Source organism: Syngnathoides biaculeatus, chromosome 10 (assembly GCF_019802595.1).
Source record: "Syngnathoides biaculeatus isolate LvHL_M chromosome 10, ASM1980259v1, whole genome shotgun sequence".
Classification (NCBI taxonomy): domain Eukaryota; kingdom Metazoa; phylum Chordata; class Actinopteri; order Syngnathiformes; family Syngnathidae; genus Syngnathoides; species Syngnathoides biaculeatus.
In genome coordinates this window covers 10,451,074-10,475,645 of record NC_084649.1, presented here as the reverse complement: position 1 = coordinate 10,475,645, position 24,572 = coordinate 10,451,074, and the positions used below count along the sequence as shown (strand labels likewise).

At 42.1% G+C, this 24,572-nt stretch overlaps 2 protein-coding genes, 1 long non-coding RNA gene and 1 other non-coding gene across 7 annotated transcripts in view; 1 reads left to right on the top strand and 3 right to left on the bottom strand.

Moving 5' to 3' along the window:
• LOC133507482 (vitamin D3 receptor B) overlaps nucleotides 1–2,078 on the bottom strand; it is a 42,106-nt gene extending 40,028 nt beyond the window's left edge. For 2 of the 4 annotated variants that reach the window (XM_061832541.1, XM_061832544.1), the window contains exons 1-2: nucleotides 1,970–2,078; nucleotides 1,157–1,230 (exon numbers count right to left, since the gene is read on the bottom strand). The gene's annotated coding sequence lies outside the window, so the exon portion shown is untranslated. Of the gene's footprint in view, nucleotides 1–1,156; nucleotides 1,231–1,453; nucleotides 1,925–1,965 lie in introns of those variants that run through there. The other 2 variants (XM_061832543.1, XM_061832542.1) reach the window with 2 other exon arrangements.
• Nucleotides 2,079–7,859: 5,781 nt separating this feature from the next.
• Nucleotides 7,860–9,731, bottom strand: LOC133507736 (uncharacterized). Its single transcript, XR_009796882.1, has 3 exons — nucleotides 8,288–9,731; nucleotides 8,115–8,207; nucleotides 7,860–7,962 (listed from the first exon to the last, which is right to left on the bottom strand). It is a non-coding gene; the product is annotated as an uncharacterized LOC133507736 (long non-coding RNA).
• A 108-nt stretch (nucleotides 9,732–9,839) lies between these two features.
• trnaq-uug (transfer RNA glutamine (anticodon UUG)) lies at nucleotides 9,840–9,911 on the top strand. Its single transcript has one exon. It is a non-coding gene; the product is annotated as a tRNA-Gln (tRNA).
• A 1,415-nt stretch (nucleotides 9,912–11,326) lies between these two features.
• Nucleotides 11,327–24,532, bottom strand: LOC133507262 (tensin-2-like). The gene is made up of 22 exons (XM_061832121.1): nucleotides 24,359–24,532; nucleotides 23,787–23,837; nucleotides 23,588–23,710; nucleotides 23,453–23,517; nucleotides 22,309–22,392; nucleotides 21,796–21,908; nucleotides 21,658–21,718; nucleotides 21,390–21,465; nucleotides 21,080–21,209; nucleotides 20,470–20,535; nucleotides 20,282–20,392; nucleotides 18,007–19,353; nucleotides 17,784–17,925; nucleotides 16,134–16,176; nucleotides 15,455–16,052; nucleotides 15,246–15,377; nucleotides 15,043–15,135; nucleotides 14,875–14,952; nucleotides 14,189–14,266; nucleotides 13,375–13,543; nucleotides 13,176–13,244; nucleotides 11,327–12,777 (listed from the first exon to the last, which is right to left on the bottom strand). Exons 1-22 carry the CDS (start codon nucleotides 24,530–24,532, stop codon nucleotides 12,633–12,635), a joined length of 3,948 nt encoding a protein of 1,315 aa, XP_061688105.1. The 3' UTR covers nucleotides 11,327–12,632.
• Between the last annotated feature and the right edge of the window lie 40 nt (nucleotides 24,533–24,572).

Genomic DNA, 24,572 nt, shown 5'->3' with positions numbered 1-24,572 from the left:
AGATTGTGAAAAATAAAGCACAGTCACTGAAAGGGATCGTAATGGGGACAATTTGTTCCTAAATAGCTGCTGTGGGGGGTGGAGGTGGCGAGCTGGTTATAAATTTAGATGAAGGTATCTTTTTGTCATTTCTTCATTTTGACACGCTCATAAGTGCCCTGGTGCTCATTGACGATGCAAGTCAGATGCTTGGATGTATAAATAAACACCAATTGAATACATGAATATTAAAATGGAAGAAGGTGTATTTTGGAGTTGTGGTTAAGAAATGTAATAATGACAATTGAGAATTTGTTTTATGTGGAATTCACTGCATATTTACAAGTTTTTGAAGCAATTTAGATTATTGATTGATTGCACTAGTACTTACACTAAGGAGTAATTTTGTTTTATACTATGACACTGGTATGGAAAAAGGAGTACAGACAGAGTTGTCCATGAAAAATTATTAACCAGTCAACTGCTGATTTTCCCAGATGGTGCATCAACAAAATGTAGTCAAATGCCAATGCTTACTTGATGATGTATAAAAACTGTAGTATAGTACATCTGTCAGCAGCTAAAGACAGCAAGCACAACTGCTGAGAAGATTTTGACACATTTATTACTGACTTCATAAGCAATACCAAGCGCACAAATTAATTTCTTCCAAATGTTCCTTTTATGGCACCCGACTGGCTACCACATCTGCCTCACAATTCTGGGGTTCAAGTACGGCCCCGCCAGTGTGGAATTCGCACGCTCTCCCCACGGCTGTTTGGGTTTTTTCCGGGTACTCTGGTTTCCTCTACACATCGCCAAAACATACATGGTAGATTAATTGAGGACTTTCTGTTGGGGTCAATGTAAGTACAAATAATTCTTTGCTTATATGTGCCCTTCTATTGGCTGGGATAGACTCCACCACGCCCCCACCCCTAGTGAGGATCAGTGGTATGGAAGATGAACGAATGAATCATGTTACTTGTATGGGTATTTCCCTAGTAATACATCAGATACGTACGTGTGACGTTACATTACAATACAATAATTGTACCTTCAGGTTATTTTATTTTTTTAATGTGAGTGGGCAATTTCCCAGCAATGAAAAAAAATGTTGAGCCCCATTACATATTATGTGAGCAGCTTTGGCTTATGTGTGATAGAAATGGCTCACCTGAGGATTTAGCATGCCCTTAAACACTGGCTGAGACTTGAAAGCTTTCCTTCGTTTATTCCAAGATGTTAATCCTGTACAATAAAAAAGCAAAAAGGCATGTGGCAAGTCAGTGAAGGGGGCTTTAACCCTCGGACCTGACCGACAATTGGCGTTTATGTAACGCAGAACTATTATCAGAACAAACATTACAAGCGCTGTGTCAATCATCACGCGACCAATAATGTCATCCGAAGTTGCGCAACCTTTATTGATACATCGGCAAGTTTATAAAACGCCACTGGCGTTCAAATTAACCTGCCGTAAGGAAGAGTCATCTCATTTCAGTCATCGTCTGGATGGACTTTTGCACGTTGCTCTTATGCAATGTGAGTTTTCATCCCTTAACAGTTTAAATCAACTTCCCCCAACCCCCCATTAAGACCCAAGTTGGCGTTTATCAACATCTTTGGCGGCCGCCGCCTTCGTACGTGTCCACAGCGTATTGCACGGGAGCGTTTCTAAGTGACGAGACGCTTGTGTTTTGTAAGCCTTCCAAAATGTGGAGGGGTTTCGTCTGCCCTTGCAGACGTCCGTCTTGCTCTCACACGCACGCGGCGGCGGCGGCGGCGGCGGCGTCGGAGGCGCTGGTCGGAGCTAATGCTTTTAGCGTGGTTAGCTGGCTGCCTTTAAACAGCAAACGCGGCGGGACCAACTTCGGGCAGCTTGTTAAGACAGTCGAACACTCAAAGAGAAAGCTGTTTGCCGACCACAGCAAAAAAAAAAAAAAAAACGCCCAAATATGTGGCGAGAGAAAAAAAAAATCACACCTACTGTAGTACGACGGCATATATCCTGGGATCTTCACTAACCAAATAGATGGCCATTACTTTTTGTTATGCACCGCCTCCTCCTCGGAGCCTCGACTGGAAAGAGGGATATCCTCCCCGCCCACACATTCATTATAGCCAATCGTGTACGAGCTCGGCGGCTTGGCGCTGGTCTGATTGGTGACACGCCTGCACAGCCGCGCTCCGATTGGTCCGTCTTGATGTCCGTAACGGAAAACTCCAGCCCTTGAAACAGGGGTGTGTCGTGACGTCAGAGGTAACGAAGAGGTAAACAACTTTGACCGCGTGAGCTTAAAGCAACATGCTTTCGCCTCCAATCTTCGTGGAGTACTGAACCGACCCCCGGTGCGCGGATTACGGCGACAGCATTAGCAACATTGTGCCGTCTCGACTGTGGAGATCGTCCAATTTAGGCCATGTGTTCCTCCGCACCAAAAGAGTCTTTGTTTGTAAGCCGACGAGTGTTCAGTGTATGAACACCTCGTTCTCGGTGAAAATCACAAGGTTGAAATAAAGCAATTAGATGCACATGCACATGTCTCCCTCGCCCTGTTTTGTTTCATGCGTCTCGCTTCATTGTCGTTTTGACATCCTCAGAATGTGTGCACTCGGGCGTGTGTACACGAGGGGTGTGTCTACTCTGCAGTGCACTGGTAGGCTGCGAGGCGATGCCGCCGCTCTGGGCAGTGTGTTGCCATACATTTGCAATGCAAAGCACACCGAGTGCGCTGTAAATAGATGACTAAACAACGCCAATGCATAACATCGATGTTTTGTCGCGCTTTCTTCGAGTGAATATTGAATCCGCAGCCCCTTCACGGCTCGCTCGCTCTCATGGCATTTGCACGTCCACGGTTGTGTTGCACACGGGAGCTTTGATGCATGGAGGAAAAAGCAGTGCAGTGTGTGTGTGTGCGTATGTGCGCGCCCGCGCGCGTGTGCGTGTACGTGTAGCGTTAAGGCCAGTGGAGGAGGCCTATGTGAAGGTCAGGGGTGTGTCTGTAATAAAAACACTGTAAAAGGGACAGATAGGAAGGAGAGAGGGAAAAGAGGGAGAAGGGCCCCATCCGGCTTCATATATCCTCTTCCAACTAAAATTGTTTTTGGACTCCTGCTGCAGACTGAAGTCAATACTGCATCTGCAAATTCCACGAGTTTAACAGCTTTATCCACACACTCCTCTCAAATCTGTTTCACATACATTAGTCCGATTAGAAATCTCTTAGTTAAAGCTAATTGTGAGCGCCGTACCGTACCAATGCAGCAGTTCCGCATGCAGGAAATAATAATTCATTCGTTCCAGGCTCAAACAGTCACCATCATATGACCGTAATTAACTAGCAGCTATTTCTTAGAATCGTTGTAGCATTTTTAAATGTCATACATTTCTGAGATGCCTGAGATAAACAAACAAAAAAAAAAAAAAGAGGGAACAAGAAAACTGTTTGCAGAACGATGGCTGTCCCATAACAACGTTTTATACTGCAGGTAATAAAACTTTGTGATGTGCAATCAATTGTGTTGCACAAATGAGGTACAGAGTAGCCAAAACCTTTCCTATGTCGCAGTAGCATTATTGGCATCCCTCTATGAAATTAAGCACAATTTCCACCTGCCCATTTTCTGAGCTGCCTATGCTCACAAGGATCGCAGGAGTGCTCGAGCCTATCCCAGCTACCGTCGGGCAGGAGGCTGGGTACACCCTGACCTGGTTGCCAGCCAATTGCAAGGCACATAGAGACAGACAACAGTTGCACTCACAATCACACCTAGGGGCAATTCAGAGTCTCCAATTAATTGTTTTTAGAGACGTGGGAGGTAACCCAGAGAAAATCCACGCAGGTACGGGGAGAACAGGCAAACTCCATACAGGGAGGGCCAGGATTTGAACCCCGGCCTTCAGAACAGTGAGGCCAACGCTCTAAACCACTGTGCGGCCTAAACATAATATATGTAACAATATAATTTCAAGTACACATTCTAACAGGAAATTAACCATTTCTTCAAAGGTCAATCTGCATGTTGCTGCCACGAAAGCTTTATTCACTATTTTAGCATGTGTAAATAATATTCATGATCAAATGAAGGTAATGTAAAAGTTCAGTTTTCAAGCTTTGTGACATTCAGTTCAAATGAATATTTATATCACATACAAAGCAGCCAAACCTCCATACATCTCTCATATCTGTTGCATAGATATTCATCCAATTATTGTTGGGATTACAAATGTTAGTAATATTCACTTAACTGCATTGCTCATGCAACTAGCGATTGGCACGCCTGCCTCACAGTTCAGAGGTTTGGGGCTCAAACCTCAGCCCTGCTCTTCCTGCGCCAGAACCTTGATATGCTTCTTACGGAGCCACTCATTGGTTTTCCTGGCTGTGTGCATCATTGTCATGTTGAAAGACCCAGCCACGACCCATCTTCAATGCTCTGAGTGAGGGAAAAATGTTCTTCCCCCAAATCTCACAATACATGGCCACGGTCATCCTCTCCTTAATACAATGCAGTCATCTTTTCCCATGTGCAGAAAAACACACCCGAAGCATGATGCTACCACGCCCATGCTTCATAGTAGGGATGGTGTTCTTGGGATGGAACTCATCATTCGTCTTCCTTCAAACACAGTTCGTGGAATTATGACCAAAAAGTTCCATTTTGGTCTCATCTGACCACAAAACATTCTCCCACGACAAATGGTCATTGGCAAACTTAAGACGGGCCTTGACATGTGCTGGTTTAAGGAGGGGACCCTTCCGTGCCATGCATGATTTCAAACCATGACAGTCACCTTGGAAACGGTGTTCCCAGCTCTTTTCAGGTCATTGACCAAGTCCTGTTGTGTAGTCCTGGGCTGATTCCTCACCTTTCTAAGGATCATTGAGACCCCACGAGGTGATATCTTGATTGAGGCTCCACTCCGATTGAGATTGACCGTCATCTTCAGCTTCTTCCATTTTCTAATGATTGCTCCTACAATGGACCTTTTTTCACCAAGCTGCTCGGCAATTTCTCCGTAGCCCTTTCCAGCCGTGTAGAGTTGTACAATTTTGTCTCTGGTGTCTTTGGACAGCTCTTTGGTCTTGGCCATGTTACACGTTTCAATCTTACTGATTGTATGGGGTGGACAGGTGTCTTTATGCAGCTAAAGATCTCATACAGGTGCATCTGATTCAGGATAATACATGGATTGGAGGTGGACTTTTAACGGGGTACTAACAGATCTTTGAGGGTTAGAATTCTGGTTGATAGACAGGTGTTGAAATACGTATTTGCAGCTGTATCATACAAAAAAATTGTTAAAAAAATAATACATTGTGATTTCTCTTTTTAGATTATCTCTCTCACAGTGGCCATGCACCTACGATGAAAATTTGAGACCCCTCCATAATTTCTAAGTGGGAGAACTTGCAGTATAGCAGGATGTTCAAATACTTATTTTCTTCACTGTATGTGCAGCGCAATCGACTGGTGATTAGTTTAGTCTATAATCCACGTCTTGCTTAAACTCAGCCGCTACAGACTCCAGGCTAGCTCATCTGCAACAACTAATAAGAACAAGCGTTATAGAAAGTGGATCAATTGATATTTTTATTGTACATTGCCAGACCCTTTCCGATAAGTTCCATTCCTGGTCTTATGGTTATCATCCCACTTTTCCCCTTTGGCCATCAATGATATAGGTCTGTAGTCAGATAGCTAACAAGCCAAAGAAAAAGCAAAAGACTTCTGGACTTTGATGAGATGATGGTTTGATCTCTGAGTTTTGAGGTTCCCAAGATTCAGTTTGAGCTCCAAATATTACAGCTTTCGGAGGATTGGACTTTACATGCGTGTTATACGTACATTTCTGCTCTGTCTCGAGCCTATTTTGGAGGCACCTAGGAAATGCGTCGAGTTGCTGATTCACACAGTGGCTGGTAGTAAAGTGCGTGGCGGGTGTTCGGTTCATGCTCGTCATTTGTCAATCCTTGTCCTGTGGCTTGGGCCTGGTCCAAGTCCGACACCGCGGCCAGAGTCAAGCAGCTCCACAAACAAAGATTTATTCGGCTGGGTTACATCCATATCGGACTTGTACTTTGGCTCGGTCAACGTCTGTCCTCAGATGCTCCGATTCTCACATTGAGTCGGGTTCCCGTTTGGAAAGCAAGAGGGTGGAAATCATAAATCAGAAACACTTGACCCACTTAAACTGAGAGAATTTGTATTCGTGGCATGTGTGCAGTGACATGAATAGCCTGCACAGAAGAGCTCATATAGAGGCACATGCTTTTGGTCAGCCAGAGTGAAGGCAGCCAGAGTTGACTGCACGCTCTTCAACAGCACAGACACACTGCACAGAATATATGCAGTAAATACTGCAGTTTGCATGCTGTATTTGTATGGGTACAGGCAGATTGACGGTCCTGTGCAAGTCTTGCAGGTCTCAACGTGTGGAGGGTGAACTCATACAGAGCTACAGGTGTCAGGCCATAAAGAGCAATACATTAACTCACCACATACGTACAAATGCTCCACCTTCACTTCAAATCTATGCTGTAGTATTTCATTTTATACAAAAGCAGAGCATTCGAAATCCGGGGTGACGTGAACAGAATGACCAGAAATTAAGACAACGCCAGCTACACGGAAGTAGGCTAGGAGAACCATTCCATTTACCGACGCTCAGTTTTACGTCACTTTTAAAATTCAAACTTGCCTTGCATGTGTTACTCCACAGCAGACTGTCAGTTACAACAAAAGAAAGCTGGAAATTAATTCCCGGGCCGCATGTTGTTCATTTCACTGACTAAAACTAACACAGGCCCCTTGAATGATTTAGTGTATTTTTACAAGTGGAGGCATTTATTTTCTGTATCGTTCCAAACAATTTGAAAACATGTCTAAACAAGAAGACAAATTTCTAGACTGAATTCAACTCTCACATATGGCCTATAGTGTTCAGCGCCATTTTTAAAATCAATGCATTTACTGTATATTCTGTACTGAGTACAGCTATACAATTAAAAAAACAAATTCTGAATTAATATCAGAGAAAAACTACCATGCTGCACAAAAATGTAAATGATTCTACAAAAATGCTGTCAATTTTGAATGGAATGCTTGTAATCAGTGTATTAAATACACAAATAGGATAGTATATTATCTCATACGGTCCATGACATTTGCAGATTAAAAGAAGCAATTCCTTTGTCAGTTAGATGAAATTGCCATGAACAGTATTTTTTTAGGGTTAAACTCTGTCTTCAGCTGGTAAAGCATTGGCCTCACAGTTCTGAAGTCCCGGGTCCAATCCCTGCTGTGTGGAGTTTGGATGTTTTCCCCGTGCTTGTGTGGTTTCCTCCGGGCACTCTGGTTTCCTCCCACGTCCCAAAAACATGCAACATTAAATGGACACTCTAAATTGCCCCTAGGTGTGATTGTCAGTGCGGCTGTTTGTCTCAATGTGCCCTGCGATTGGCTGGCAACCAGTTAAGAGCGTACTCCGCCTCCTGCCCCTTGACATCTGGGATAGGCTCCAGCACTCCTGCAACCCTCGTGAGGATAAGCAGTGAAGAAAATGGATGAATGGATGGATGGATGGGTAAACTGTTTTTCAATTTTGCTAATACAGCAGTCCATCATCGATAAATTAGTTTATTGATTATCACTGATTAGTTTTACGTTTTGTGTCAAAAGACCTTGTTTAAAGTGTCGGTTAAGGGCTGTTCCCAGATTAAAAAAAACAAACAAACAACACACATATGCAATTGGATTTACTAAAACAAGCCATTGTACAAAAGTTGTTACATGATCATGGTCAAATGCAGAAATGCTGACTGGAATTTATTCACACACAGGTCAAAAAAAAAAAATCTGTGTAGTTCACACTGGAGTTCAAATGTTTACCTGCAGAGTCCCGAGCACAGCTGCAAGATAGACTTTGAAGGACGGGACAGTCCAGCCCATCATTTTAGCCCCTTTGGTTCCATCCTGTGGGAGAAGATAGGATAGCGTAATTCACCTTTGGCTTTACGGTATTACAGTGTCTAGCAGTGATACCTGTGCAAGTCACTGACAGTGTAGTTATATATTTATAGTGAGTGATAGTGTGAATGCGAGTGTGAAAGGTTGTCCGTCCGTACATGTGCCTTATGATCAACTGGCGATCTGCAGACCAGGATGTTGTCTGCCTTTTGCCCAAAATCAGCTGGGACAGGCCCCAGCTCCCTCTGACCCTGAATAGGAAAAGGGGTATAGAACATGAATGGATAGATAACTATACAGCAGCATGTTGCACTGGTAGCATCTCCCTCACAGTTTTGAGGTTCTGGGTTTGAGTCTCAACTTCAGCCTTTACATGTGTTCATGTCAGAATCTTCAGTAGGTCTCTGGAACTGTATGAAGTACCAACCTGCTTCAAATGCTCCACCATCACCCTAATTCAGACCTCCCCAAGAAACCTCCAATCTCAGGTCTGAATGACTACAGGCCTGTTGCCTTGACGATTGTGGTCATGAAGTCCTTTGAACGCCTTACCTCGAGAGCATCACATGTTTCCTGCTGGACCCACTGTAGTTTGCCTACCAAGCAAATAGGTCAGCAGATGATGTAATGACCATGGGTCTGCTCTTCATCCTTAAACACCTCGACAGCAAACAAATGCAAGAATCCTGTACGTGGACTTCAGCTCTGGGTTCAACAACATCATTCCCAAATTCCTTTCCTCCAATCTTCTCCTGCTCAACGCCTCGCCTGCCATCTGTCAGTGGATCTACAATTTCCTGATGGGCAGGCTACAGCAGGTGAGGCTGGGGGTCACCACCTCATCCCCACGCACCATCAGCATTGGCCCACCCCAAGGTTGTGTCCTCTCCCCGCTACTCTTTTTGCTCTACACAAACGACTGCATCTCAGTGCACCTGGCAGTCAAACTCCTCAAGTTTGCAGATGACATAACAGTCATCAGCCTCATCAAAGATGGTGACGAGTCTACATATCGACAGATAGTGGAGAGGATGGCGCTTTGGTGTGGCCAACACAAACCAGAGCTGAACAAATTTAAGACTGTAGAGATAATTGTGGACTTTAGGAGACATCCTTTAACCACAGCAGCCCATCATATTGTCCAACTGTCTTGTGTCAACCATCGAGACCTTCAAGTTCCTTGGAATTACAGTCTCACAGGACCTGAAGTGGGAGACAAACACCAACTCTATCTTCAAAACAGCCCACCATAGGATGTACATCCTGCGGCTTCTGCGGAAGCACGACCTGTCACAAGAGCTGCTGAGACTGAGACAGTTCTCCACAGCGGTCATCGAATCAGTACTGTATATGTACCTCCATCACAGTTTCGTTTGGGGCTGCCACTGGGGCTAGGCTGGACAAAGTCTGACTGCAACGGACAATCAGAACTGCTGAACGGATTGTCGGCACCACCCTACCCACCCCTGATGACTAGCACGTTACCGAAACTAGGAGAAGAGCAGGTAGGATCCTATTGGACACTCCACATCCTGGGAACCAGTTCTTCCAGCTCCTTCCTTTGGGTAGGTGCTACCAATCAATGCAAACCAAAACTAGCAACTGTTTTGATTAAAAACGTCAATATCGAGTGGTGTTCGACAAGTCGATATTCCAACACGCAACTCATGAGCCTATAAATCTAAAAGAAGATGAAAGGCTCATGCTCACAAGCGCATGGACAAAGAAGAAAGGAAGTCAGCAGTCATTACACAAAGCATAAAAGACAATCATATTCCAACAACGCCTCTAACAACTGCGTGAAATATCTACAATATGCCACCGTAACACCGGAACGTATTTTGTATGTATCAGTACAAGAAAATACGCCGGCTCGTCACAACGGTCCCGTGGTGTAATGGTGAGCACTCTGGACTTTGAATCCAGCGATCCGAGTTCAAATCTCGGCGGGACCTCGTCCTTTTATGTTGTATAGGTGTTGATTTTCACAATAGTTTAGAATGTTACAAAGATAAATAAGGGGGGGATTACTAATTATAGATATATTCGGATACAATGAATGTGCACGTTACACAAACGTATGTGCAGTGTTTGAGAAACTACTTTAAATGTGCTTCATAATACGTCTCAATTATTAAACCACATTATCCATCCATTTTCTGAGCCGCTTATCCTCATCAGGGTCGCGGTACTGTTGGAGCCAATCCCAGCTGTCATCGGGCTGGATGTGTGGTACTCCTTGAACTGGTTGCCAGCCAATCGCAGGGCACAAAGAGACAGACAACAGTAGCACTCACAATCACACCTAGGGGCAATTTAGTGTCCAATTAATGTTGCATGTTTTTGGGACACGGGAGGAAACTGGAGTGCCCAGAGAAAACCCACACAGGCACGGGGAAAACATCCAAACTCCACACAGGTGGGTAAACCCAGGACCTTTTTTAATTTTATGTTTAAAAAAAAAAGGACTTTCAAGCACCCCAAACATATGAATGGTAATGTATGTGTAAATATGTAGTCAATGACAAATAGTAAAAATATACGTCACACTCAATTTGTATAAATGTATTTGTGTGCAACAATTGGCTGGCTACCAGTCCAGGGTGTACCCCGCCTCTCAGACAAAATGAGATGGGATGGGTATCAGATCACCCACAAATCTAATGAAGATTATGCGACAGAAAATAGGAGGGTAGGCCTACAAAAACAAATAATTATTCCGTTTAAAACCACTCCAAAAAATTAAGATTGTACTCATTACCCATCCATTTTCTACACTGCATATCATTTCTTGGATTGCGGCCATGCCGTAGCCTATAAGATAATTTAGAGCGAGAGGGAGGAAACACCCTGAACTGGTCACCAGCCAATCACAGGTCATACATAAACGGGGATTAATTTGTACTCACATTCATATCTGAGGGGAATTTAGTCTTCAATCAACCTACCATACATGATTTTGAGACATGGGAGGAAACCGGAGTACCCAGGGAAAACTCACACAGGCAGGAGGAGAACATGCAAACTCCACACAGGCAATTAAGGCCGGATTTGAACGCAAGTTCTCAGAACTGTGAGGTGGATGTGTCAACCAGGCGTCCAACGTACCGCCTGCAGTAATTTTCTTTTGCTTGTCACCATTTGTCTATCAATTTTCTGAGAGCTGGCACCTGTCCGAGCTGGCAAGAGGTGTGGTACACTCATTCACAGGTCTCAAATACCATAGTTAATCATTTTCATGTCATTGGCAGGCAGACACGTTTTTTTAAGCAGCACTTTATTTCACACAATTCCTCAAAGGCATAAAATATATTACTTTTTTTTTTTTTTTTACAGACAACCATTATGACAATTGAGTTTGTGCTGACTTGTAAAAAACACACAAAAGTGAGAAAAAGAATAAAAAACTTGAAATGTATTTTTACACTTTGTCTTTGGTTTGAGCTGTGTGTTACCAGGGATTTTGGTTGGTTTGTGAGAATCAAAACAAATCCAACAGGTCAAGACCAAATGTGTGGTCATTCTGAGGCATGGAGAAAGTGAGGTAACGTCTCTGTTTAAAATGACCATACCAGGGTGACATTTTTCCCCGATTGTGAAACATTCCAGCTTTAAGGCTTGATTTTGTTAGTTCCAGTCACAAAAAGGTTAACATTACTATTCTGTCTTTGAATTTGTTGATTCTTTTGTGGCTCTGTGCCTCACGTTGTCTTTTTGTTTGCGTTTGTGTGTTGGATCAGTGCATTCCGTGCCCTTTCAACTTAAATACAATTAGATAAAGGTATAGGTGTTTTCTTTTTAAATGTAATATAAGAGAAAATACAACCTTTCACAAGTACCATGTATACAACTGCTGGGTTAAAAAAAAAATACCCACATCAAATCATTATTTTTCCCTTGCACATTCAGTCTGGTTTTCCAACAATACATCTATCAATCTTAAAAAAAAACATTTACACTCATGCATTCCACATTACCCACTAAAAATGTTGTGTGGAACACTGAATAACAGTGGAAATTAAAAACAGACATGTCATTAAATAAATATTTTTAAGCCAGATATTAAAGCGTTTTTAATATCAGTTGTATTGTTGCAAAATGCTCCAAAATGTCTGCAGTCTCAAAATCATTGGACATCAATAAACAATGACAAATATTATTCCTTTGTAATTCTTTGCTTTATAAGATTAAATATTTATATATTATGAAATGTAAAGGGAAGGGTTTATTGTTTGTCCTTCTTGGTTGAGGATAATGAAAACAGGGGCAGTGCCAGGAGATTCTATGCAGTGGACCGTTCCATCAAATGCTCAAAAACCACCTTTTATGAAAATTGTGAATTATTGTACTTTTTCTGTGTGATCCTGGTTGTGAAAATATTTGTAACAATATATATATATATATATATATATATTAACCTTCTCAAAATGGCAAACTAATTCACACGCAGTGGAACACAAAATCCAAATTAAATCAACAGTCAGTTCCACACAATCGGAAGAATTACTGATCCTCCGTTACTTTACTTACAATGTCATAAAGAAAGCTAAGAAAAACATCATTGAAAAACCAAAGTTAGTGGTGTAAAAGTCTTTTGCATTGTACTACAGTCAACGTAGTGTGTATGTCAGAAAAGCATTGAAACCAATGCCCTCTCCTCAGTGTTTTCAGATGTTTCATCTACGGAGCTGTGGTCCGAGCATAACCTTATTAATAAAGTTGACAATTGCCACAGCAGGTTGCTCTGGATCCATCTCTGCGAAGAGGTGACACACATTCTCTGCGGCGCTGGCCGTCCGCCTGGCCACAAAACCAAACATCCTGATGCAAAAATTAAAGACATGTCAGAATTCAAAAGAAGAGCCTTTTTTTTTTAAATCTTAAAATGTATAGTATGACCACCATTTACCATGTGGTGCGTATATGTGTTAATTGCCATGCAAAGTTCGTAGTATGACTTGGAAATTCAGGAATGCAAGCACTTACTTGCTGGACTTGCTATCACAGTTAGTCCATCTGAAGCATGGCAACCAATACGGACAGAAGACAATTGCAGCAATCCAATAAATAAAAGCTCAAACCGCTGAACTAGACTAAATAGAGACTTGCAAATAGTTGCAAGTGCTGATTTCTTTTCATTTCTGCCTTTATTAGTGAGAACTACCATTGGGGATTATAAACAAATACACACTACATTTTTTCTTCTATCTGTGTCTCACCTCTGGTCTTGGGGGTCAAGACTGCTGAAGGTCACACTGCTGATGGGATAGTGCCGCCGGAAAAATAACCTGTGCAAACAAAAGCGGCATCAGAAAGTTCATCAATAAACATTATCTCTCGCATGGTTGTTGTTTCAAATGGTTTATCATCAACCACAGGATATTGTGTATTCAGAGATCTCGCTAAGATGTACAATACCTTCTTTTGCTGTCAGTTAGCGTGATACCCTGAGAGGAAACTTTGAAATGAACCATCGTTGCAGCAGGACGTGGACTCAGAGCCAGGGTACATTTGGTTGCTTTGGAAACTGCTTCCGGCCCCGTTAATGATTCAGTTTCCACAGAGTTCAGGTAGAGAACGTTGCAAGCTTCACAGAAATTACAATTATGTATTAACAGGGTGTGCAGAATCGTGTGGCTTTATCGGCCTCTGTTGGTCAAACGTCTGAGCTGCAAAAATCCTGCTCCAAAACTAAACGCACATCTGCTTTCTCTACTGTAGCGCTTATCCTCATCATTGTCAGTGGGTGAGGTGGAAGCTATTGCAGTTGACTGTGATCGCAGGACACGCAGAGACCGACAAATATTCACACTCACATTAACGCAATTTGGAGTCTTCAGTCGAAAACTCCACACTGAAAGAATTGATTTGAGATTCAAATATCAAACCACAAAATGTACGGCAAATGTGCTAACCACGAGGTTCCTTCCACGAAGAGTACAATCTATTTTCAGGTAGCGAATGTTTTTAGTATTTATTATTATTGGCATTTCCAGTCAAAAGCAACTTAATCAGTATCATACCACTTTGTTTCCCACCCTTGCATTGTGTCTTTGTGTAGTGTTTGGACACACTGAACACTTCACAGAAAAACATGAGCGATGATTTGGATTTTCCAAATTTGAATTGTTCATTAACATATTAATCACACAATTAACTGAGCTGTTTTTTTTTTTTATGGAAACGTAGCATTCAATCGTACAAGGACTGCAGTACTTCAATGGAACGTTACCTGCTCCCTGTTTAAGGAGGTCAGCTGCTGTGCTTGTGTTTGTTAGAGTCCGTACACCCTGAAGATCTCCGACCAGATCTAAAACATTGCATACTTGCGTTAATTACCGTCACCTGATAAATTCATTGTTTCTTCACGGCAAAGCAATGCACAGTGGAACCTTCAGAGTCAAACCCAAAAACAAGTACTATTTGGAGTGCGACTAAAACCTTTAACAGAAAATATGCGTCAGAATCTAAATGAAGCTTGGAGTTCAAACCTCCACCAGTGATCGCAAAGAAGAAACATGATAACCACTGAAATGAACATTTTTTACCCCTACCAGAGGTTTTGTACATTAAAGCTATGCAATACCAAACATGTTAATAGCCTGTAATCCATAATGTCTCATGAAAACTGCAGAGGCTTTCGAACAAACATGTTCAGTGTCCATTTATCTCAAAATAGAATAGTAAAGATTTTATTTGTCTTTGTACTTGTATGTTTTTTTTTTTTTAAACATTACTTGTATGGTTCATAAAATACTTCAGGTGAAGGTTTTAATAAAGTAATTCACTTAAAAGTATTTCCCATGAGAATAACAAATCTAAACTAGAATAACATGTACAGTAAACTGTCTTCATCTTTGAACGTTCTACTGACTATGATTTTAACTGCTTACAAGTAAGTACTATACTTAATATTACCTCGTTCTGGGATGCGAAGGGCACATGGCAAAGAGATGGGTGTGATTGAATGTTGGTACACCAGGGCGGATAAACTACCTGAAGCAAGAATAAGACAAAGAGGAAGAAAACATTTACACATGAAAAAGATTACAGTACACACAATTGTGGTCTTATGGAGAAATGTACCAAAATACGACTCATTCTGGCAGCCCTTGATTTTTACTCCCCGTGGGCCTGTCTCAATGAGGAAATGTCTCACTAGCTGTTCCAGGACATCATCTGTGAGATGATAAATTGAGTGCAGTAGCAGTGAGGATAATACAGTAACTATTATTATTTTTTTTAATCATGGACGACAGACAGAGCATGTTTAAAAACTGTGATGATACCTTTGCTACCTGTGATGTTGGCGTTGTGAGGAGGCGTGGCCACTTTGAGGGCCAGGCCATAAGCACCTTGAAATGAATTACTGTCTCTGATGAGGAAAGTTCCTGGTTCCTTGTCCTTCAACACCGCTATGGCTGTGGGGGAGAGTAGACATACACATGAGTTATGGACTGAAACATACAGCACACTCGGTAATTAGATCCGAACTCACCCTGGTCTCTGGAGATGCCTGGTTTGTACCAGTACTTGGAGCTATCTTGAACAAACTTAGCATTGACTGCCATAGTTGGAGGCAAAGTTGAATTGTGAGTCGGTGAAGGCACCGGAGAGCATCGTTGATGAGAAGGATGTTCGTTAAGGGATCCCAGCGTTGAAGAGAGTCTTTTCTTCTCTGGAAGTGGTGGTTGAATGGCCGGGATTGTAACTGCAGTGTAGCCAGTGTAAGGGACATGGGGGACACTTAGCAAAGAGTAGTAATAGGGCGCTAAGGGGAAAGTTGGAGTGTGGTAACCATCAGGCATAGGTGATGGTGGTTTGGTGTCAGTTGAGCTGTCTCTCTCGGGTGTTAGTCGATGTCCTGGTGGATCGGTAGCTGATGGCGAACTACGACTTGGAGACTCAGCTGGAGAATTTTGTAAAGAGTTGTTGGAAAGCCCGGGACTGCTGAACTGGCCATCACCAGTGACACTTGAGACATTGAGATGCTCTTCCACTGGTGTGATGATGATAGTGGTACCCTTAGTCTGATCAGCATCCTCATCATTTTCTTTGATCTTTGTTTCCGCAGGTTTTCCATCAGATGTACGACTCTGAGAAAGTTTGCTTGCTGGTATTACGTTGAAACTTTGGGATTGTCCTTCTGTCTCTTTTATTATGAGAATTTTACTTACTTTTGTGTTGAATTCTGGTGCAATTGAGGCTTCTTGACTTGAGCTGCAAACATGAAAAAAAGTTCAACTGCTGCATAAATTGCAAACATCTTAAATGACAATAATTAATCCCACCTGACAAAATAACAACAAAGGATAAACTTAATCCAACAAGCCATTAATATTTTTTAGTAATGATTGTTGCAATAAATTTATCCACCCATTCTTAAATCCGGTTATCCTATTCCGGGTTGCTGGAGGCTGGATCCTATTCCTGCTGACTTTGGGTCAACGGTGAACTACACCCTGAACTGGTCGCCAGGCAGTCGCAGGCAATATATTTGCCAAGAAAAATGTCTGCTTTTCAATCAATAAAATATTTTTAACTGTGAAGGCGCTGGCACTTGTACACTGTACTGTGTTTCTACAGTACATTCAAAATACTAGAAGTGCTATACAGAAGTGGGAGTAAGTCACATAAGTGTGAGTTGCAAGTCTCAAGTCCTAAGCTTCAAGTTTCAAGAGGCTCCCAAGACAAAAATAAGGTTTATTTGTTTAATATTTTAAATTTGTATGTTTATTTTAAACTATAGATGCCACTGTATGCATCGTAACTGGGAGAGTTGCCAGTGAATGAGTTGAGCATTTTAATTTTTTTTCAAATTTAATAAAGGTCAACTGTTCAAAGGTCTACGCAATTATCAAAACTTTAATTCTAAGATGGATGCGTAGTTTTGGCCCACCCTGTATTCTCAAGAGAAATATGCAAGCAGTACAGAGTCTGGGAGTAAACATGTTATCATCACAACGGCGTACAGTGGAACCTTGATAAAACGTACCCCAATAAAACAATGACAACACGATGACTTGTGATGTAGTTCATGAAAGTCTTTGGCAAACCAAATCATGTGACTTGAGCCCCCACACACTTCCGGCACTTTAACACTATCTCCACATTCACCTACAGATGACATAGCATCATAAGCAACTGGGTTCTTCGGCAGCTTGCTCAAGGACACATCATAGGGGCTTAGGATCAAACCCACAAGCTTCAAGTTGGGGGATGACTACTCAACCACCTGAGCCATGTTGCCCTAAGCTGTGTACTCTAACCATTGGTAACCAACTAAAAGTAATTGGACAGGAGTTTGGTCCGGGATTTGGTGCCCTGTCATGAGCAAGCGGCACAGGGTAAGACACAAATGCAGGACTCCAAGGCATGGACATGGTTTTCGAGGGTGGTTGAATTCAGGCAGTGGCTGTTACACGGTAGAAGGCCAAAAAGGCAAAAGCACAAAAAAAACGCATGGGATAAGGCAAGGTCCAAAAAACATGAAATGTAGGTCCAATAACGGCAAAGAAAACCCATGGAAAATACAATTTTCTTGGACTAATGTCATTCAAACTATTATAATCACTTTTCTCCCCCTTACAGAGCCCTGGATCCCAACCGTAATCCAAAGCACAATTAGTGTAGTGGCTCCATCAGGTGTAAAAGCTGGTGAAATAGTTTCTTCAACCCCCTGACCAAAAATGTCAAGGACACAATGTTTATGGTGCATGTGGAGCTCTTCAGTACAGTGAGAAAGATATTTGTTCAGAATAAAATTGTGAAAAATCCATTGTGCTATTTCTAATTTCAAAACCTCAGTTATGCAAAGATGTGCCTACGTGTCTTCTGTGTGTGGAGGGCTGCTTCCACCAATGACTGTATAGTCATGATCAGAGTCCAGCGTCTGGGTACTTGAACGGTCCTGATTAACCTCTGAAGCCTGGGACACGTCAACATCTGAACTTGGTGTGGCCTTTTCCACTTTAAAAGTAAAAGAAAAAGAATCCAATGAAGGCACTGTATAGAATACTCTTATTCTTAGTTAGTTCATTCCTATCCCACCTATATGTTTGAGATGCTCCTGCTGCTGATCTTTGGCTCCTGGAGGGGTATCTAGGAGTATTACCCTCCCAGGAGATGGACTATTGGCTGGTAGAGGAGAAGCCGACCCAGAGAGGTATCCAGAAGCATAATCTCGACTACCATGGCTCTCAACAGGAGATGACTGATAAGGAGGGCAGGGGCAAGACTGGCGTGGAGGTGGAGGTGTGTGGTATCCACTGCTGGCTCCATCTCGCATGTCAATAAGAGGTTGGGGACTGGGATGACTCTGGTGAGGTCCGAGGACAAACCTCGGCTGCGCTGCACCCTGATTTAAAGCGGCAGAATGACAGATGTGAAATGGTGGAACGGCCGATTTGCACTGCCAGAAGTCAGCCTCTCTTGGCACTTCCCATGGATTTTGACTTTCCCACAATGGCTCTCTAATTTGTTGTAATCCCACTGCTTGATCTGGATGCATTGAAGGAAGAACTCTGACTGAGGCTGCCTGGTGCTCTCGCCTGCTGGAGCACTCTCGACAGGGACATCCGGGCGACTGATTTGGCGGGCCGTAGAAGATCTCTCTGTATGGACTTGAAAGCAGTGATTGGGGGGGAAGGTGAGAGGTTGGTGCTTGGCCTGCATAATGGAAAAGTTGACATTCATCATTGTAGTGTCTGCTGGAGGCTGGAAGGGTGTGACCATGTGAATGTGCATGTTCAGGACTGGAATAAGGGAAGATCGGTCTGTGGAGACAAGGGACAGATGGGGCTTGCCGTTCCCATGCTAACTCTGGCAAAGGATGGACACTATGGCGGTGGCAAAGCTCCATATGAGTCAAATGCGGTAGAGGGGCCACAGATTTGGATGGTAAGGCCGGCAGGGTTTGACTTTTGGGATGTTTTTTGATGCTGTTGCAGCATCCAGCACAGTGACCATTAGAGTGGCAAGGCTCTTGCTCCCATTGCCTCTCCACACCTCCACATATAATACCTGCTCGACCACAACATGAATGTTCTCGCCTTAATCCTCCCAGATTTGATAGGTTTGCGTCTTCTAAATTCTCTGTTTCTCTGTCCCCTTCTTTCCCTCGTATTTTCCCTCCTGTTTCACTTCCTCTTCTTTCCATCAGACTTTCAGTTGTCTCGCATTCAGGATGACTATCGAAGTGTGAGTTGTTGTCTGTGTGATCAGACAGGACACAGCTGGAAGCACTGCTGAGAGTCTGCGACTGGTTGGCAATCTGTGTCTTCACTGTTGGGCTTCTGGTGAGGTACCCGTTGGGCGAGGAAGCCGTGCCTGGTCCCCGGCGTTTTCTCACTTGCGCGTATAGACTCCCATCCAGGGGGCCCCTTGTATGAGAAATATCTAATGGGAACAGGAAATTAGAATGTATGAGACATCTGAATACAGGCTTGAGGGTCACACTTTACACTAGCAACTAGAAATACAAGGCTGCAGATGAGCACAATATATCTTACCAGGGTTCTACTAGGTTTTCTCATGCGTTCCACAAGTGGATGGATCACTATAATGTAGAAGTCAGTTAACTACAGTTTTAAAAGAGCTATGGACCGGTAGTGGTGGCTAGTAGAGTTTTTAATCAGGGAACAACATATAATGAATGTATTCTAATGTATTGCACGATATATCAAAGTAAATGAAACAGTAAAAACCATACTGTAGGGACTGTAGTGGTATATGGCACAACCGTAACCCACATCAAGTCAGCCAAGCAGTTTTGGAGTAAGCTAGCAACCAATGTTATTTACAGGTTTTGGTCAACGCGCTTCTACAGTATACAGTATATATATTGTATTTATTATTGTTTATTGCTCCCCAACCTGCAGGAGCAGGACTATGTTTTTTTTTTTTTTATGTCAAAAGGGAGTACTTCTAGAAGCTCACTTATTATGGATATATTTAAACACTTGTATATTATACAATATATACAGTATTTAGGGATCTTGTTTGATGGGCAATCTGTGTCCCAGACCCACAAAAATAAGCAAGGATACATGTAGTAAGAACACTCCATTCTTTTTTTTGACAAGGGATATTTTTGTCTGTGAGTATGTGTGTGTATGTGAGAGAGAGAGATGTATGTACATCTTGTCTTCAAAGAAAGTATTGTGGTGACTACTGTGTATGGCAGGGTGCCCTCTATTGACCATCTGCCACAGTGTACTGGTCCTTCAAATTGTTAGCTTGGCGATGCTGTGGAACAACAATAAATCCAATGTATCCTACTGAGATGGAAGTGAATCACCGTGGGATTCAACTATCAACTACTTACTTTCTGGACTGTCTTGATGGTGCAGGTTCAGGTTCTCATAAGAATCCCATCTGACCACTGGATCTGAGATGTTGTAGTTCACGTTGATGGAGGCGTCTGTCTTCTGGTTTTCTTGAAAGGAGATTTGAAATTGTAATAAGTAAAAGACGTGAAAGATACTCAAGACTTCAGAAAACGGACATATTCACCATTTATTTTTTCTGGCGTGGTGCCAAAGATAAACTCCACTGCAGCATCACAAGGGAACCTGTCATCTATAAAAAGATACATTTGTAAACACAGTGTCAAAAATATCACAGTGACTACAGAAATGATCAAAGCACTCACGTAATTATATAAAATCCATGGTAGAAATAGCACAGTCATAAATATAAATGTCTCAAAATGTCATAGGGAAACAGAACACAATACATAAAAGGTATTGTTCATCTTTTAATAGTTTTATTTTAACATAAAAGTTGTAGAATTTATACATTGTAAACGGGGAGTACCACCTAAAGCACATCCTAAAATAACATGACAGTAGTCCGCTTAAAAATATATTTATAGAAAAGCATCACTGAAGCCCGAGCAAAGAAGGACAAAGTAGGACAAAGTACAGAAACTTTTATATTTACATTACATTTGCAATTGATTTTAGTCAAGTAGAGGAATAAGATATTTAACACAGTGTAGTGATAGTTAGTCATCGTCATAGTCGTATTATTTAGTATTCACTCTTTATTTTTCCAAAAAGGTGTATATTCATCCAATTTAGCCTCAGTGGAATATCGCACGAGTGGGTTTTCATTCTGTTACCTGTGCAGGCTACATCGAGGTCCTTCTTGCCAAACCAAAGCTGGGCACCGTGGATGGTGCACGTATGGAACTGGATCCTGAACACCACCTCTCTTTCTGCTGCCTGGCTCCGTCGATGATAGCACTTGACCTGAAATGAAGGAAAGACCCTCATGAACATGTTCCTACATGGAAGTGTTCAAAGCTACTTTAGCTATTTAGTTATTTTAGGACCAATGTATTGGACCACCTAACCAGAAAACATTTTATCGATGTACATCTGAAGCAATTTTATTCTGTGACATCGGGCTTGTGACATCCACATCCTCACCATAATGTCACCCTTCAACAATAACGCTGGTTGCATCATCACACATAGCTTCCTGGATCGAGAGGTCTGAGGGTCACTAGAAACACATACGAACAGCAAGAAGAGCTTGACTGCAACCGCACATAAAAACGATCAAAACACATCTCTGTCAAATTAATTAAAGGTAAACAATGTGCACTTCAGCAGAAGCGTGAGGGAGCTTCTGTCTGAAAGCCGGGTTGAGGTAAATGAAGAACATGGTGGAACAAATACATTAGTGACTACTCACTAGACACAGGAGGTGTAGATCAGCTCTAGCGATTGGTAGATCTTCAGAAATGGAAAGTAACCTGCAAAGCAGAACATTTGCAAAGCTGAAGAATAAGCTGTTATTTTACAACTTCACAAAACATTGCATAAAACTGACCTCCTCCTGCCTGAAAATTTGGCAGTGATGGAATAAGGATCTGATGGAGGAACAGAGGACTGCTATTCATTTTAATAGCGCCAGACAACAAACTGCCAAAGTAGTAGATGTACCTGAAAAGGAAAGGTGAAGCTCAAAAGAAGAATAAAGAGATATTCAATGCAGTTCTTTGTACTGTATGTTCATTTTCTGACTGGTTCACCTTCATAATTGATCCAACACGGCCTTGATGGGATTTTAAGCGTGATTGATATGAAACTGTAATTCAAGCACTCTCCCACTAGGTATCGCAACTGCACTCCATGAAATTCTAAATCAATGAGCCACCTTTTGGGGCACGCCATGCATTTCGTAGATGGCCTTGTCAAAAAGCCTGATTTTTGACAAGGCCTGCACGTGAATTGCAGTTCATGTGGACCTAATGTTGTGGCTTGTGAGTTCAAACCCCAACAAAATCATCTTTAAACATCACACTCGTAGCCATGTGCCGGTGTGTGTGTTTGTGTGAGGGACCTGTTCTGAGAGGGCTGAAGGGAAGAAGAAACTTTATCCTCGCAGAACTTCCTCATGGTCAGTGTGGTGAGCGCCTGGTCCGCTCTGTGAACGCAAGACCACAATGAATTCATAAATGTGTAAAGCAGTGTTACGAATGTAAACAGTTTTTTTTTTTTTTTTTTTACAAGGTGTTCTGTTTTCCGTTGTAAAAGATACTGATGAATTCCATAAATTTTGCATTACAAAGGGTGGTCGAGTATAGTGATGTAACTGCATTCTGCATTTTATTTCATGATTTAAAATCTTTCCTAGGTGTTTAAATAACCCGTCTAGACAGCTGTGACATGCATTTATCAAAATACCTCAAAGAAAAAGGGTTGTAGTATAGTATCTCGTTTAAAAGGACAACCCAGTCTCATTCAAACGAGCAAGTCCTCTTCTCGCCCCCTTGATATAAACAATGCAAATGTGAATTTTAATTGACCCCATCACATCCTTGTCATCCGACATTTACGTCAAAGGCAAATCTGGCTTTGGTTAACATGGCAACTAGAGGTCGCTGCACTTAATGTAAAGACGCGATTGCACACAGTAAATCATAAGGGACACCCCCACAAAAAGGGCAGGAACTCTGTTTTCCCTGTAAAGCTGTCAATTTACTGTGTGGATGTATCTGTGTATATGGCAACAGACACACCACCAAGCACAAACACCCCCAATTGCAACTTCACCGGACATTCAAGTAAGTGCCGCTAATCAAATGCGAATGCTGTTAGCTCCCGTTAATCTTTGCAGCCAACAAAATTCAGTGCAGGTCGGCTTACCCTTCGGCTTTGCGGTTTGGTGGTTCACTCCTCTGCACCCAGATTGCAAAGGAATTCTTGCACACAGCTACCACTGTCAAATGTGACCACCTTAACGGTGTGGGATGACTCGGTCGCAGAAACATTTTCAGGTAACAAGAATGATTTGGTTGTTTACATTTGATGGGTGGCCAGGGACTAGGGGGAACTAACTATTTTTATACAAACAAAAATCTATAATGCCCATAATATGTCACTTTTCAAATATATTTCTGTTCTCTGTAACAAAATAACCACAACTGTGAGTAATTACCTTGGGGAACGCATTCAGCTTAGTAATAATAAAGCAAATGAATTACCCTGCTGATATCTTGCTGTAATGCATGTAGGCTGCCACAATGACACCCATCTTCCCTTTGTTTCCCTGTCAGAGTAAATAAAAATATGAGATTGCCTATGTAATTCACTGTATGCAGTGTCCAGGTTGCACTGACCTTACAGTGGAGAACTGCTACGTTGTGAGGATCAGAACTCAGCCACGTTTCCATGGCCTTACATACAGTACAGATCCTGTCCAAAGGTGGAGCGTGGAGATCAGGCCAGCCGAAGTCCTGCACCTGCAGCACAAGAATTGACAGTCTTTAAGTAGTGTGCGGCTTTTTCAATGATCTTTACTTTCAAATACTGTAGCACCTTTGGAATGAGTCTTGTGATGTCATGTCTCTTCTCTGATAAATTTAAAAACTGGCGGGGGGGGAGGAGAAAATCACAAATGTTATTGTTCTCATGTACCAAAAAGTTATCCACACACAACAGGAAAGTATGTACTGTAATTACACCATTAAGTATGGAGATGAATGGTGCCACATTAGTACCCTAGTAACTGATAATTCTGCACTTACAGTATACCGGCTAAAATATGCTGTATGTACTTCTTTGCCATTCTGTTGTGACTGTGTTGGAATTGTTTTATTCTTAACCATGAAGCCTGTTTAACTTCATTTCCCTGGGTTGAACACGCACAGGAGTTACTTAGATGGTCATATGTATTTCAAACAACATAAAATATTATGGAACACTCTTTACATTATTCTGTTTAACAAAGTTTTGTCTGTTTTGATCAGAACTGCACAATTTTCTTTGTCAAGGATTTTGTTATGCAGCTGGCCTATGACATAACAGAAGAGTTAGTTCTGTCCATGAGTTGAATAAATGCGTCAGTTAAATGTGTGCGATTTTTTTTTTTTTTTTTTGGTATGACCAACCAGGAATTTGTCTTGGTGCTTGGATTTAAGCATAGTTGCCATTTCTTGTAACTCCCTGTGATATCGCTGTTCCTCAAGCTCTGGCATGAAGAAGACCGAGATGATCCTCTCCGTGATGTAGGTGAGGTCAATGTCAAAGGGGTGCTCCATTACTTGTTCCTCACTTCTAGACATAAAATCATTTAAAATTCAAATGCCGCAAAGATAAATCAAA

What these genes read in the sequence shown, in the direction of transcription:
- LOC133507262 (XM_061832121.1), bottom strand. Translation starts at nt 24,532, where the DNA reads ATGTCTAGAAGTGAGGAACAAGTAATGGAGCACCCCTTTGACATTGAC. An exon ending in CCTCCACACACAGAAGACAC is followed by an intron (nt 16,177 to 17,783) that starts GTAGGCACATCT and finishes TCATGTTTGCAG; the next exon opens with CTCAAGTCAAGAAGCCTCAA. An exon ending in CCTCCTTAAACAGGGAGCAG is followed by an intron (nt 13,544 to 14,188) that starts GTAACGTTCCAT and finishes ATTTCTGTGAAG; the next exon opens with CTTGCAACGTTCTCTACCTG.